General features: G+C 39.0%; 1 protein-coding gene across 4 annotated transcripts in view; it reads right to left on the reverse strand.

The window, feature by feature from the left end:
- Positions 1 to 15,170, reverse strand: part of MOB3B (MOB kinase activator 3B) — an 88,747-nt gene that overhangs the window by 38,601 nt on the left and 34,976 nt on the right. For 2 of the 4 annotated variants that reach the window (XM_054055254.1, XM_054055257.1), the window contains 2 exons: positions 13,770 to 13,892; positions 10,879 to 11,495 (listed from right to left, as the gene is read on the reverse strand). In XM_054055254.1, the coding sequence (XP_053911229.1) occupies positions 10,879 to 11,296 (418 nt within the window). In that variant the 5' untranslated portion in view covers positions 11,297 to 11,495; positions 13,770 to 13,892. The remainder of the gene's footprint in view (positions 1 to 10,878; positions 11,496 to 13,769; positions 13,893 to 15,170) is intronic. The other 2 variants (XM_054055255.1, XM_054055256.1) reach the window with 1 other exon arrangement.

The raw sequence follows: 15,170 nt of genomic DNA on the forward strand, positions 1-15,170 counted from the left end.
AACCAGACGTATTGTTTTAATGCCCAAATATTCACTGGCATTTTTGTGAAAGGTCTGATATAATTCTGCAGGTGATTTGGAAGTGTCTCCACTGCTGAGCATTATAGCTTCAAGCTTCAGGGATTTGTGTGGTAGAGGGCTGAGTTCTTTCTACTCAGGCTGATTAGAGCTGATGCTACAAGTAAGTACCATTATTTTGCCACCTTAACATTGGCAGTATACATTTATTGGTAAACTATGATGTTTTTCAGTTCAATTGAATATCTGCTACTTAAAAGAAAACTTCTTTCCATATCCAGATGAGAGTTTTGTCTTTAATTAGCTGTTAATTGTCCTTTCTCTCCCCTTCCAACTATTAACAGACTTTGATTATTCCTTTCTTGATCATCTCTGATTCCAGATGTTTTGGGAATCTTTGTTTTGTTTCTCATGAGTCAAAGTGCCACTGGTTCATGTCATGAGATGGAAATACAAGTTTCCACTGTAATTTTTCAAGTATATGAAATGGTACAGCCCCCTTGCTTTTCCTCAGACGTGATTCACTGTGACATGGAGAGAAGGAAAAAATCCTGTGTCAGCACTGTCAGTAAAGCCTGTTTCACTCTGTACTGTGTTGCTGAGATGCTCTGAGCATTTGTCAGATCTTTTCTAATCTTTATTTTGGCTGGAAGTAGTGTTTTCTGCTCAGTCATACAAAACAGTCACCCTCCAGGTACCATGGATTGCATTTACCCCCCATTCCAAGGATTCTAAGCATCACTCAACAGATTTTACAATTATAGCAAAAAGGGAGATTCACAAAACACTAGAGAGATCGGTGGGTTTAGGAAATTCCTATATTCATTTGCACGTGAAAGCACTAAATACTGTGGTGCATCATCTGCTGAAGAACTTCTGTGTCAGTCTTCAGGGAAAATGGATCACTTTAGACCTTAGATTTGCCGTTTTCTGTACTTGAAACCAATTCTTTCAGGTTAAATGTGTAAACACCAGGCTCTGGGTATCGTACAAGGTGTCAAACACTGAAAACTGTTTGATATTGCCACAGCCCATATGGGGTACATTTAACTTTTGTAGCACACAGCCTACTATGACTGAAGAATTTTTACTTTATTTTGTTCATCCCTATGACACAAAGCTTACAACTCAGACCAAGAATGACTGTCAGGCTGCTGACTTTTTTGCTGGGAAACCTGTTGTTAGTGTGAGTTACAGTCTAACAGCGGTTGCCTGGTATCTCACAGTACACTGTTTAGGCACATGGAAACCTCATTAACCAGCAATGAAGAAAGGAAGTTTGTTGCTTTAATTAAGACAGCTCATGCAGTTCTGCACACATGTCTAGTAAAATGTAAAAGCAAAAGTTCACATTACTTCTATGACACATCAGATCTCTTTGCATGGCAATCGCTTGTCCTATCACAGCTTCAAGTGCCAAAAGGTATAAGCAGGGTGCACGTTTTGTTTTGTGCTTCACTGCAAGCAGTTCTTAGACTGTGTTGGCTGATGAGTTCCAGTCAAAACTGCCCAGCTTCCAGGGAAAAAAAAACAACAGACAATTATGCCAGCAACTACATATGTTAAGAGGAGAATGAAATAGAACATCAATAAAATTCCAGCTTCTATTGTACATCTGTGCAATTCCAAGTCAAATAGTAAGCAAATTTTTGCAAGGGTAACAGCGGTGCACCACCTACAGACATGCCTTGTATCAGTCACATCTATAGAAGTGTTTGCCTTGCAGCTGTGGAAGGCCAGCCACGAGTAATTAATGACTTCTGCTTGGATTTCTCCAGGATGTTAACAAAGGTGTATGGAAGCATTTTATTCCTGCCTGGACAGACCCATAGAGGAAGGGAGGGGGAAAGACCTCAAAGCTTTTAATTTTTGTTTTAGTTTTCCTGAAGTCAGGCAGTGTCCTGGCGTGTAACAGCTGGCACTCTTACACCCAGAGCACATGCACACTGCATTGGAGCGTGGGGCAAAAGCTGACAAGTATTCATTTTTGTTCTGTTGTTCAAGTGCTTCCAGTCACTTTGTTTTCAACACTCAGTGTGGATCTATACACACTCAAATACACTTCAAAAATTTCTGTTCTGTTTACTTTTTGAAGTTTCCATTAACAAGGATATTGCAGAAAACATGTTTGGGGAGCATTACAGCATAACTGGCTAACAGGATCAATTCCCTCTTTTTGACAGGGAAACACTTATCCATTTAAAAGTGCCTTGCTCATTATAGAAACGTAAAAATCAACATGTTTTACAGCAGAATCACTAATACTTGTGTGGACTCCCAAAGCATTCAATACAGTAAGTCTTGTTTTACCAGTGTTGGATGCTAGCTGGCATCAGCAGCATATGCCTGGGTTAACTAGATAAAAAGCAATTAAGTGTAAAGTAAGGTCCATTTTTGTTATACATTTTCTGTTCAAGGAACTTGATGAATCTCAATACACAAAGTATCCTTGTTTTTACTGATATTTATATTACCAGTAAGTATGACTACTAAGCAAAATAACTGTATTGGCTTGAATATGGAGGAATTCTGATAATTTGTGTTCATATTGATTCCCACACAAATTCATAAAAGCGGATTTGTTCCATTAATTTTAAGGTCACTGAATGGGAACGGGTTGAATTATGATGTCAAATGATTAGTGAGTTACACATAAAGCCAAAGCTTTGGCAGTTACTCTCCAGTGATTAAAAAAAAAAAAAAAAAAGAAGAAAAGAGAAAAAGTTAAGATCACATGATTTAAGGTTGAACTCTCCACCTTATTAATTTTCATTTCTTTCTGGTGAGACAACATTAGAATTACTTCAGCTTAAAAGAAACTACCAACTGTGATTCATGCGTGGCTACGGCAGCTTGGCAGTCATGATAAAAGACATCAGCAAACTCTTCTCCATTACTAAGCCAATGACGATTTGAACCCACTTTAAAGAGTAATTCAGCTTTTTCTGAACAATACAGTAGTAAGAATCAATACAGTAGGAGGAATACAGCTACTTTCTTCAAGATCACGAGTCAAGATTTCAAGTTGTTTTCTTCAAGGAACTGAATAGCTAAGGCATCAAGTATTGACAATCCCCTGTGTAAGTGACTACAGTGACCCACATACCACAGAAATGGTGAGATCAACAACCACAGAGTTAATGGAAGGCCACTCTAAGGCCCTGAAATAGAACTCCCTTCAGAACCACCAGCTTCCTTGCCATTCTCTGGACATGGTCCAGCACATCAATGTCTTTCTTGTAGTGAGGGGTCCAGACCTGAACACAGAATTCGAGGAGCGGTCTCACCAGGGCAGGGAGAAAATCTGTTCCCTAGTCCTGCTGGCCACACTAGTTTGAAACAAAGACTCACACATGGCTTTTAAGCAAAAATACAAATTTGGCTTTCCTTCAAGAAATATCTATAAAAGACATGAGAACCTAATTTAAAAGAAACTAATGATTTCTCCCCTGCTAAGGTTTCTAATTTTGCTCTATTTACATACTCTATGCAAAATTAGAAAGCCAAAATTGTATTCCAAAGAAGGAGGGCAAACTTAAAAGTAGTACTGGTGCACACACCTTTGTCTGAAGTGAAGATCTCATCTTTCCTTTAGGCTTTCCAGAAGCCCACTTAGAACTACGCTACTGTAGCACTCCAGCTGTTCCATGGAAAAGTTAAACTGAGACTGTTTTTTAAACATCATTAAGTTATTTTATTTTCATACCCCCGTGACCACACTTTATTGTGATGATCACTACCACATATCTAGGACAACTGAAGACCCCGTTGACATAGGTCTCTTCCCTTGGCTAGGTTCCGCAAAAAACATGCCCCAAAAGTGCCAGCACGGTCCTTCACAGTTTGACCTTAAGGATGAAAATACTTTCTGGGAGTAAGGATTGCCATGAATTTTCTACAATATTTGTCAACTTAAAAAAACAATTTAAATATAGGCAAAATGTAATCACTACGAAAGTGAATACTGGTGAACTTTATTTCATTTGGGTTGCAAAAAGTGAACCATCAAAGTCATTATGATCTGTAAATGCTACTCCTGCACATATTCTGCTTTGTAGGATATCAGAATGTCTGTTTTATAGTTTCAAATAAGGAGATATTCTTTTTCATCAGTGAAAGGAAAGCATACAACACTGTGGAATGTAGACTGCTCAGTTCATACAAACACAGTTTCCAAGGCAAAGCTGATGTTCAAGGTATTGAATTTCCCACACTTTTGAGTTGGGTACAAGCTCAGCCTCAGTGTGCCATACAGGCAGCACACCACAGGCATCAGTCATGCTGTGAAGGTAGCTAAAGAGAAGAGGTCACAAGTTCAGTTAGGGTAGAAGCTGGGGCTGTGGAGCTGCAGATCCTCTGAGAGACTAATTTAAGTAACGTCTCACAGTGTATGTGATCACAATGTGCTGGAGAGTTAAATTCCTCAGGAACAAGGGACCTGGCAGCTGTAGGACAGACCACTCTGGTTTCTGTGTGGGACACCACTTCCTGTATGTGTTCCATACCCATTAGAGGGAGCAGAGATGCTAAAGAATTTGCAGTTACTTTCCACCACATATACTTTCTATTATTATCAGAACTAGACTGAATAATAGGTCAATTTATATGTCTGAGCTGTAAGCAGGCACATCTTCCTCAAAAAGCACATCTAGCATCAGATGAAGAGGGTACACTGTGGAAGACAGGTGGGAGCATAGCTTTGGGAGCAGTCACCTGTCAGTCAACCGTAACTCGGCTTGAGAGTTGTCCAGACTACTCCCAAGCTTCAGTCCCTGCTCTTGTATAAGGAGAATGCATGGATTAATCAAGGTATTTTAGATACCAGACAAAAAAAAATAGGGAATCAAATTGCTCCAAAGTGCAACCAGTGAACAAGAAAGTAATGCAATGCTAGGAAGGCCAGATAGATAGCTATCTAGAAAAACTGCATTACTCACCACGCAGATGAGCCAACACAAATTTTATCAATCTCTGACGGCACTCTTGAAGTGTACTAGGTTTGTGGGTTGATTTATCTGCCAGCTTACTTTACATAGAAGCATTTGTTAGATCAGAAATAGGAAAAAGGGCGAGGAAGCTCTGACATGCAATCTAGTTGTAAAATACCTACCTAATGTTTTGCAGGAACGCATACTTCAGACTTTCTAAAAGGAGAGTTGTGCTGCAGCTATAACTTTCCTGTAACATATATACATGTACAGAATTCATAACATTTAAGGACTAGAGGAAAGGTACATCCTATGTCTTGCAGATTTTTTTTTATTTTATTTGCACAAGAGATTAACTCAAAGCTCTTGGCAAGCACATCCACATGCTGAAGGAGGGACCAAGGAAGAGTAGAAACAATGAAAAGCAGATAAGCACTACGAAACAAAATTCTTCTTTAGCCCAGACCCAGGACTGGTCTGACAGGTGTAAAGATCAAGCAGAAAGGATCATTTGGAATTTAGAACAGTCTTCAGCTTGTAGCCTACAGCTTTATGCATCCACGAATGGGTAAATGATTGACGAGTTAAAAGCCAGCAGTCTGGCTCCTCTCTTCAGCCCCTGGCAAATCTTTGTTTTAAAATAAAAGAAACAAGGCAGCTGTAGAGATTGTATATTTGTTATTGCAGGGTGAGCATGCACGAAGCAACAGTGGTTTCTAGGTGGTGCGAAGAATGAAGAAATACACAGCAAATGTCTGCAAACACCATTTTGACCACACCATGGGCACCACCTCATAATATGGAAGAGCAATAAGACAGGGACAGCTGTAACACAAAGTCATATCAAATACACTCTCTATGTTTCTACAGGCTGTACTGTGAAGATGATTTGCTCAGTAAAAGTGATTGAGGAGTCTCTTTTAACACCCACAAATCAGTGGCTCCCCTGCCAAGAAGTACTTCAAGTACAAAATCTACCGCAATACTAGTAAGAAATAATTGAACTTTGGTTCTTGATTTAGTCATTGTTTTGAATCACATCCACAAAGGCCCTCTAGAGTATTGGTCTGCTTTTGTAGATGCATTGTGGTGACATACTGGGCCCCTCTTTTAGAAGTAGCATCACCCACATGTTCTGTGCAGAAATTCTGAAGTTGCCTGCTACAAAATTTACTGTTTAAGGATGGACCTGGAAGTGTATTTCTAAAGATATGTTAATTTTTCAGCCAAAGTCCCAGGCTTTAAACACTTTAAAGAATGTCTTCATTTTGATCAGCCATAACTAGGCTATTTGATTGCAGTAAATTCATAACCTTTGAAATCCTTGTCTAGAAAATCTCTCACAGCTTAGAAGTGATTTTGTACTTCTACTAAATGCCATATTGCAGCTTCTTAAACTGCTTAATCAGTTTCTAATCAATTTAGGTATTTTACCTGAAGCAGCCTGTCAGTGCTGAAAGTAGAATTAAGAATTATAGGACAATTCAGGCTGGCACAGATTTTGAGAAGTCTGCATCCCAGCTTTCTGCTTTATATAGCTATCAGATCAGAGCAGGTTGCTCAGGGCTTTATTCAACCTGGTCTTGAAAACCCCAAAGGATGGAGTCAGCACAACCTCTCTGGCCCCCCTCTCAATTGCATTATTGTCCTCACGGGGAAAAGTTTTCATTATGTCAAGTCAGTAAAGAAGTTCATGTTCTCATTTATTTCAGCAGAACCCTCAGTCTTCTGACTATCTTCTTATTTCAAACTATGGACCTGATGAAGAAATTGCCTGGTGATGTTCTCTGGCCAGCATTATTCTAGAGGTCAGATTAGAACAAATGAAATAATCCCCTGTGGCCTTAAATATCTGGATATCTCTCCCGGTGACTCTTACAAGAGGAAAAAAAAAATGTTCCATTCACTGAAACTCCAAACAAGACAGAATTAATCCCAATTTAAGGCTGCAATGAGGAAGAAAAAAAAACCCAAGGCAACTGAGTTCATCTTGTTTGGGAATCAGGGCACAAAGGGAGAAGAGCAAGCTCCTTTTTTAACACTGCCCAAACACATATGGTGAGAGCTAACAATTGCAGTTCACCAAAACCTGTAGCTGCCCCAAGGATCGACTGTTTACCACTGCAAAAGATTCCATCAAACTGTTTACCAAAATGAACAGAGGTAAAAAAGTAGAGGGAGGGGAAGGTACTATGGAATATTCAAGTTGTCCACATAAACCTGGGAAACATAGCCCTTGAAAGGTGTTTAAGTAGTGAGAATACTTGGTGCCTGAAAGACCAAGTAGTATTTATTGAACAAAAAGAGTTTACCCCAAATCTAAGTAAAACTCAAGCACAGCGCAAAAAAATTATGCTAATATGCATAGCTCCACCAGAGTGGCCTGAGCAGGCGTACAGTGAACTCTCCTCCACTCTGTTTCTTCATTGCCATTAAGTGAGGGCTGAGACAGGTCCGGATACATGTCTGGTTACACCCAGAACTTGTTTCTAGAACTGTCAGCCTCATACATGACTTAAATCCACTTAAAAAGGATAAAGGCAATTGATAATAGAGGAAATAAGAACAAGGATGTATCATGTCTAAAATCCTCTACAGGCTGTAAGGCCATTTTACAAAGTCCTTAAAGCTTTGCTCTAAAAAGAAATGGTTGCAACATACAGAACCTGTTTTATCGCTTGCACACAATCCTGGACAGCCCTTTTGTTCCCATAACAACTCCCTTTATTTCTGCCAGTCAGTTTAGTATTAGTAGGAGAGTGGATGGAGGAAGAGGCTCTTTACCTGCAAATGAATGGACCAGAATGACTCGAGAAAGCAGAGAGGAAATAGCACCAGACCACAGGAAGTGTAGAGACTGGCAAGTAGCCAGAGCTAATGTGCCAATGTAAACACTGAGAGGGTTAAATATAACATTCATAACAGTTTACAGCTCAGCTGCATTTGTGGGATTTTTAAACCCCAGAGGAACATCATCACAAAAAAAAAACAAAACCAGAAAAACAAAAGAAACCACTACAAAGCCTGGCTATACCTATCCTGAAATTATTTTCCTTGAAAGTATCTCCTCAGTGAAAGCTGCATTTAATTCACTATTCTTGAACTCCTTTTTTAGACAGTTTGCATGAGGTGTGTCAAATTAGAGAGGAACAGTTTACAGGGTTAGGCTAAGAAAAAAGTGTTCAAGTTTCTGTGAATAGCTCCTATGTATCCTGCTCTGAATCTCTTCACCAAACTAATTTACTGATGGAAAGGTCAGCCCAAATCCCATCCACTGTACTTCCACATTTTCCAGGACAATTCTCTGCAGACCATATGCTACAGAGACTTAAAGCAATAAATTAATCTCTAAGTTACAGGCAGTCAGTGCTTTAAAATTGTTGTACCATTAGTAAGGACATATCTAAGCCTGTTTGGTTTTCATGTCTGAGTATATCTATTATATCTGATCTACTTCAGCTACTTGAAGAATGAACTATCATCATTTTTACTGTTATTAATTTCTCTGAATGAAAATACAGGTATGCATCTAGGCATCTAACCAAAGCTGCTGCAGAACAGATAGGAACAATGGTACCCAATACAATTACAAAGTTCCTCTCTCTGATCTATTGTGAAAAACAAAACATGAAACAATATGCATGCTAAGCAAATGCACTTCATTCAATAGCTTTATAAGCAGTACTCAGACAGGCTGGCAGGTAGTACAATCTCCATTTTACAGATTAATCTATAAAGATTCCCTTAGAAGATAAGTAATTTGCCCAGGGACAGACCCAAACTTCCCTTTGACCATTCTGGGTGCATTAGCAGGAATTTGCAGGGAGAAGAGATACCCAGAAGGTCAAAATCAACACAGTATGCATCTGTTTCTGGATCATAAGACTGAAGGCCTTCCAAGTAATTTTACCAACAGTTTCACATCACATGTTGAGGCATCAAGAAAATAATGAGAAGTGTGTGGGTGTTTACTGTGCTCTCTTAAACTTCCATTGAAGAGGAGAGCAGAATAAAGGTGCAAGCGCTGCCCTGTGGAATAATGCTCCAAAGAATTGCTATGAAATCTCTTTACGGGACTGTCTAGTCATCTCAGTCTTCAATACAACCATAGCTCAAGCCTACCACTCCACGAAGGCTCAAGTCCTTCCTTTGAGTCAATTCAGAATGAGACACAGATTTTCACAGACATAAAGCATGCCTGTTCTGATTGCATCAAAGTTCAGCCCCATTGTTACAGACCACAAGTCTTTCCACTTCCTAAATTTCTTCAGATTTTATTTAATCTACAACAGCAGGAGCTGCTGGAAGGAAAAAAATAGTAGATTGAGAGTAGTTACCAATTCCATTCTCAGGCTTATAATAGGTAAGTCTTCAGGATATAATTTCCTCCAGGTGTTTCTTACTACAAGCATGAGAGGGGACTAGCTAGAGCTGAAAGCTTGTGTGCTATAGATTACTTGTTGGTTCAATGAAGCCTATCAGCATGCCAGTGTGCTGCCTGCTTCCCACGGTTGCAGAAAGACCACACTTTCTGCGTATGCAGACTGTAAGATCATATAACATTGGAATACTCCAAGAGGGAAACTTGGTATAACAAAAGCCTTCAGAAATATCAATACAAGCAAAATCACACAGTTCACTGCACCTTCAATTGCAAAAACCATTCACCCTGAAGAAATAGAAACCAACAAATGCTTGAGAAATCAAGCTTATTTTTCACTACATAAAAAATTTGGTACTGCTTCCTTTGCAATCTTCCTTCTTCTTCCTATACTGTCAAAGTCCAGATTAAAAGATTAAGTTACTGCCTTCTTTCTATCTATCTTTTTTCTATCTATCTTCTTTCTATCTGTCAAGGCCAAGAATAAAGTATTTCAAAGGTATAGAAATAGTGATTGATGCAGCCTCTTGATGTATCATCTACAAATCAGACGCAGGCCCCAGCTGTATATAAATTGCAAAATATTCAGATGAACTAATTTTAACATATGAGCAACCTTCTTTTTTTTTTTTTCTCATCTAGGCCAAGAACTTAACTCACATTTCTTACAGCAAGCTCCCAGCCTTTCCCACTTGCAATATGTGAATGGGGACTTATTAGCTAAAACTGCCAAAAATTATGTAAGTACACTGACGCATCTAAGGAGTAACATCTGGTCTTTTTTTGCTATCTGCAGCTACAGCTAAAGATTTAGGCTGTCTCCGTTATACAATGCACTTTTCTGCAAAGTCTTCCAAATTGAGAGGGAACTATTCCAGCAAAGGTATTTCCACATACTTGCCTCACTCTTCAGGAAAACCAGCTATAGTATTATAAAAGGAATATTGCCCTGCCCTTAGTGGCCCTGTCATCTGGGCTGTCTGGTTAAACCGTAGCAAAGCTTGTTAGTTACATATATTCTTAGAAAGAGTAATTTGGAGAACAATTCACTTCCCAGTTCGTCAGTCTTGCATGGGAAGTCAAGAGAAGGTGGGAAAACAGAGTTCATTTCATTTCTGGCTCTCCACTGCCTTGTACTGCATATAGCTATACACAGTTCCAAGGAAGGATAACAGTCTAATTAGTCTTTGCTTTCCATGCATGCTGCATCTGCTTTAGTGGCCACACCAAGTGCAAAGCAATAAAAACTTGATTAGATTTCAACAAGCTAATAATGCAATGCTGACCATCCTCAGTGATTAATGTGAGAGGCTAACCAGGTACAAATGACTAGAATGAAAACATTTTAGGCTAATCAACTCTACTATATCTAGCAGATACAGTTAACATCTCATACGTTTCACACTATTCCTGCATGACACCCTCCTCTTCCCCACCTGCTGTTTAAAGGGCTGAATTTCACAATCCCTAAAAATGAGAAGGGGAAGAGAACAGGGTTAGTACACAGAATGAAAGGCAGTTTATATTTTAGGACTTCTTCCTTCTACTTACCTACACTTGTAGGAAATATGTCCTCATTGTTGATTTGCACCTCGATCCAGTCCATGAGAAGATTCATATACTGGGGTGCTGGCAACGCTGTAGGCTTTTTGTACTTCATGTCATCCTGCCACCGATACTCATATTTAGGACCTCCAGACATCACTGGGCAGGTCCTCTCCGTGCAGAACTCACAGATAGTTCCATAAATGAGGTTGATCCTATTGAAGAAGTCAACAACATGGACAGCCACCCAATCATTTTGGTCTTCTCCACTAGGCAACTGCACAGCAGCTTTCAAGTCCACGCCCGAGTTCAGAGAGGCCTGTGCTCGTTTGTGAAGTTCAAACCTCTGGGTTCCCGGTTCAAACTTGCGTTTTGGGCGAAAAGTCTTATCTTTATTAAAGACTTGCTTGAGTGCTATGGACATGTCTGCTAATACTCTGCTCTGTAGCAGCTGGCAGAAAAGCACGGCTGAGGTTTAATGCAAGTGTCTGAAAACAGTTGCTCCCTATCACAGATCCTCCAGGCCCCGCTCTTTTCCTCAGAGAAGCTTGTATCAACTTCAGAGCACTTTATTAGCTCTTCTTCTTGAAAACCTTCCTGAAAGGCTCCATGCCCCTATGGATCTGAAAACAATACACAATAGTGGTAAGCACAATTCTGGCCCTGTTGGTTTTTTACCGGTTTACCATATTTTTATAGTAATTCTGAGCTGAAAAGAAAAAATATAACAGGCTAACCTTAAAAATTTGCCAACCCCTAACCTAATGAACATTTCAAAGAAAAAAAAGATTCACTTTTAAAGTACTAAGGAAATCACTTCTCTATCTACCCAAACAGAGGCTCTTAAGTTAACATAAAGATGAGAATTCAATAAATCTTGTCTGATCTTCCCATCCTCAGATAATTGTTAAACTAAGCTTTTCGTTTTGCGGCATTTTTACAGTGACTGCATACTATACATATGCATGTATAAATTTAGTAGACAAAACACTATGTGACAATTTAGAAGTCTTATCTAACTGCTCCTACAGCTTCCTCTGAGCATTCTCTGTAGCTTCTGTGCTCATCTCTGCAGTGAAAAAATCCCAGAGTAAGTTTTTTCCATATTTGTTCTCTATTTTTAATTAACAAACTATTTGTTTTTGCAAACCTCATAGAACCTAGTTAGGATGAAAGCTGCAGTATTGACCAGAAATAATTCCTGCTTCCCACAGAACTGTACAGAGTCTGTTATTTTTCTTGAACCACCTTCTGGAATTCTCTAGCTGTTTCAATTTCCTATTGGATTGTGTAAAATGATTAGAAACCACTGGTGAAGCTGACATGATCTTTACAGCTCTATTCATTTCCTCTACAGGAGTATATTTGGCATTATCATTCTTAAAAAAGGAACAACATAGCCCTTGTGCTGTTCCAACTAACCTGCTCCAGCAACAAAGAATGGCTTTAACAGCCAGTCTGACTGAAAAAATAAATTACTGCATTATAGCCTTGTTTGTTCTTACATATACATGCAGAAGAGTATTAATATCAGTAAATGTAGGCATTTAGTAGATTATAGGGTAGATACGGACTATCTCAATTAGACTTCTGTTTCATTACTGAAGGTTTTATGATTAAAGACAGGGAGGAAACATTTCATATTGTGCATTATTTAAATTATATAACACAATGGAAAAATTTAGTTGTCATTGGTACGAAATGAAGACACTTTAAAGCATCAACTTTGCCCTATAGTTTGTTGCTTGTTACTAAGGCTCATAACCTCCAGTTCTCAAATGCTCTGTGGAAGTAATCTGTTTATTTAAAAGCATTTCAAAGAGTAGCTGAGTACTGCTGCACAGACAGAGCTTGTGACTGACACACTTTGAGATGGCACGGAGCCAGTGTCCTGGTTTGCAAAAATAAGGATGCTAGCTCCAGAGATTTGCAGCTCAGGTAACTACTTCTTTTCCCCACTTAAATATACCTGGTACTGTTATGTCACTGGCCCTTTGACTCCCTTTTTCACCTGTAAATATTCACCAGACTACACAAGGTGTTTTTATGTAAAACAACAAGCTGAGCACCAAGTAAAAACCATCTTCAAAAGACACATTTTGAAGCACAGTAGCCACTACTGTTAAAACTTTTCCAAGAAAAACATAGGATAACATATTTTATAAACTATTTTCTACTGAATATGCAAACATAATTAATTATATTAAATATGTACATCCTACATTCTGCAAGTCTGTATAAAACAAATTAATGCAGAGAAAAAGTGACCAAAACACTCAAACAACTTATATCTCAAGTTTTCTATGTACCAGGAGTCACATACTGAAATTGTCTGTGGAAGCACTTATAAATCAAAATTCAGCCCAAAGATTGATCCAAAATATTACTCCAGTGTGCAGACAGATGAACCTGTTGTTAACCCCATCAAGGCAGAATCAGAACAAACAAGGTTTTTCTATACATTTCATGTCTGGAGAGTCTTTTGTTCATCATCTTGTAATAAGAACTAAGGCTCTTTCCCTTTCATCTTTCTACCACTCCACGAAATACAAAACTACATATTATCTTTGCAAAGCTGAACTGTAGAAGTCAAACCTAATGTTTAACTTTTCTTAGAGACTTAGCTCTGCTAAGAGCTGACTTTTTTGTCTCTCTTAAAATGTGTCTGAAGGTTCTGCAAAGCCAGGGGATGGATAGACTGGCTTTGTCATGCATTTTCATGTACAAGAATACAAAAATGTATGACCTGAATTTAACAGAAATCCTGTGATGAATCAGCCCTCTGAAATATTTTTTGCACCTTGCTTCCCTAGGGTATTGCTACCTAATTATACCTTGTATTCCATCAAAAGCTAACAGAAATTAATGAAGAAATAAACAAGAATTTTGAGACTCACCCTCTCACTTCTGAAAAAGACTGCTTTCCTGCAGGTTATACTTCTGTTTCTACTGCTCCCTCTTAAGCAATCAGCTCATTTAGACTTTTCTCAACACTTAGAAACAGCACCATCATTACTTCCCTGGAATAAAGAAGTTTTCATTTTACTTACAAGAGGGAAAAGAAGAGGCTCACCTGATTTGCAGCAGAGATTGAACACAGACACTTTAGGTTTGGATCCTTCAGAGGCTAAAGCTAATGAGAAAGCTCTAGCCAGAGTCTGTGGGCTCCAAAATCATCTCTGCTGCTAAGGCAATAAAGTTTTGGTAGTTAATGGTAATATGACCACTCCTCTGCTTTGGACTGAATCAGTAAGACACTGCAGGAACTCATACACCTTTAGACTTCCAACGTGTTGCTGTACTACGTTTGAGTTGTGGTTGGAGCTAAGTTAGAGTCATAACTTCATTTTCTGAAAGATAACTGCATGTTTTTCAGACAGTTTCTCTCTAGAAATGATAACACAGGACACTGGAAGGCAGAAAGGCCAATGCATATACTTAATTCCTATGGTAATCAAAGCCATGTGGCAAAAAAAGGACTGGACCTGCAGGGAAGAGTGAACAGGACAGGTGACCCCAAACTGACCAGAGTATTCCATCCCATACATGCCATACTTCATATAAAAACGAGACATCACAAGGGTCTCATCCCTCTTCTGTGATGGCCAGCGTCCAGCAAGGACCTTGTCTGTCTGGTTACTCCTGATCCTGGATCTGTGTGTTCCTGAATCCAGCTCCTAAGTCCACCTCCCTCCTAGACACAGGCCCATTCCCTTGTGTCTGCTTTACAGTATTTGCGGTGATATATAGTCATCTAGAGGTGGGGTGGGAGCGCAATATCATATATTTGTATATATTTTATTACTTTCAAATTACTATTATTTCATTAAAGATGTAGTTCTAGTTTCCAACTCACAAGTCTTTTTCCTTTCATTTTCTTTTCCCTTTTCCTGGAGTTAGGGAGAAGGGATTTAGGAGGGTAGCTGCATGGGTTTAGCTGCTGAGATTAGCCAGGTTGGGGCTAAACCATGAGTTTTAATCAACAGTCAGTGATGAGAGGTTTGTCATTCCACCCCAGATCATGTAACGTCAATTAAACTTTGTAGGGTTGGACTTAACAAAGAAAAGCCATTGTTTCAAAATCACATCGCATTAGCAAAATGAATAGTCATCAGATAACCTCAACAACAAATTGTGAGCAAAACCTCCTGTTTTTTAAAGCACTGAGAATGCAACTTGGATTGCCAGCCACCACTTTCACTTTCATGACAACTGTCATCTGACAAGAATGAGAAATGCTCCCAGTTTCATTATCTCTACTGGTCTCGGGAGCGTTACTTCAGAGATGAAAACACTAT

Source organism: Cuculus canorus, chromosome Z (assembly GCF_017976375.1).
Source record: "Cuculus canorus isolate bCucCan1 chromosome Z, bCucCan1.pri, whole genome shotgun sequence".
Classification (NCBI taxonomy): Eukaryota; Metazoa; Chordata; class Aves; order Cuculiformes; family Cuculidae; genus Cuculus; species Cuculus canorus.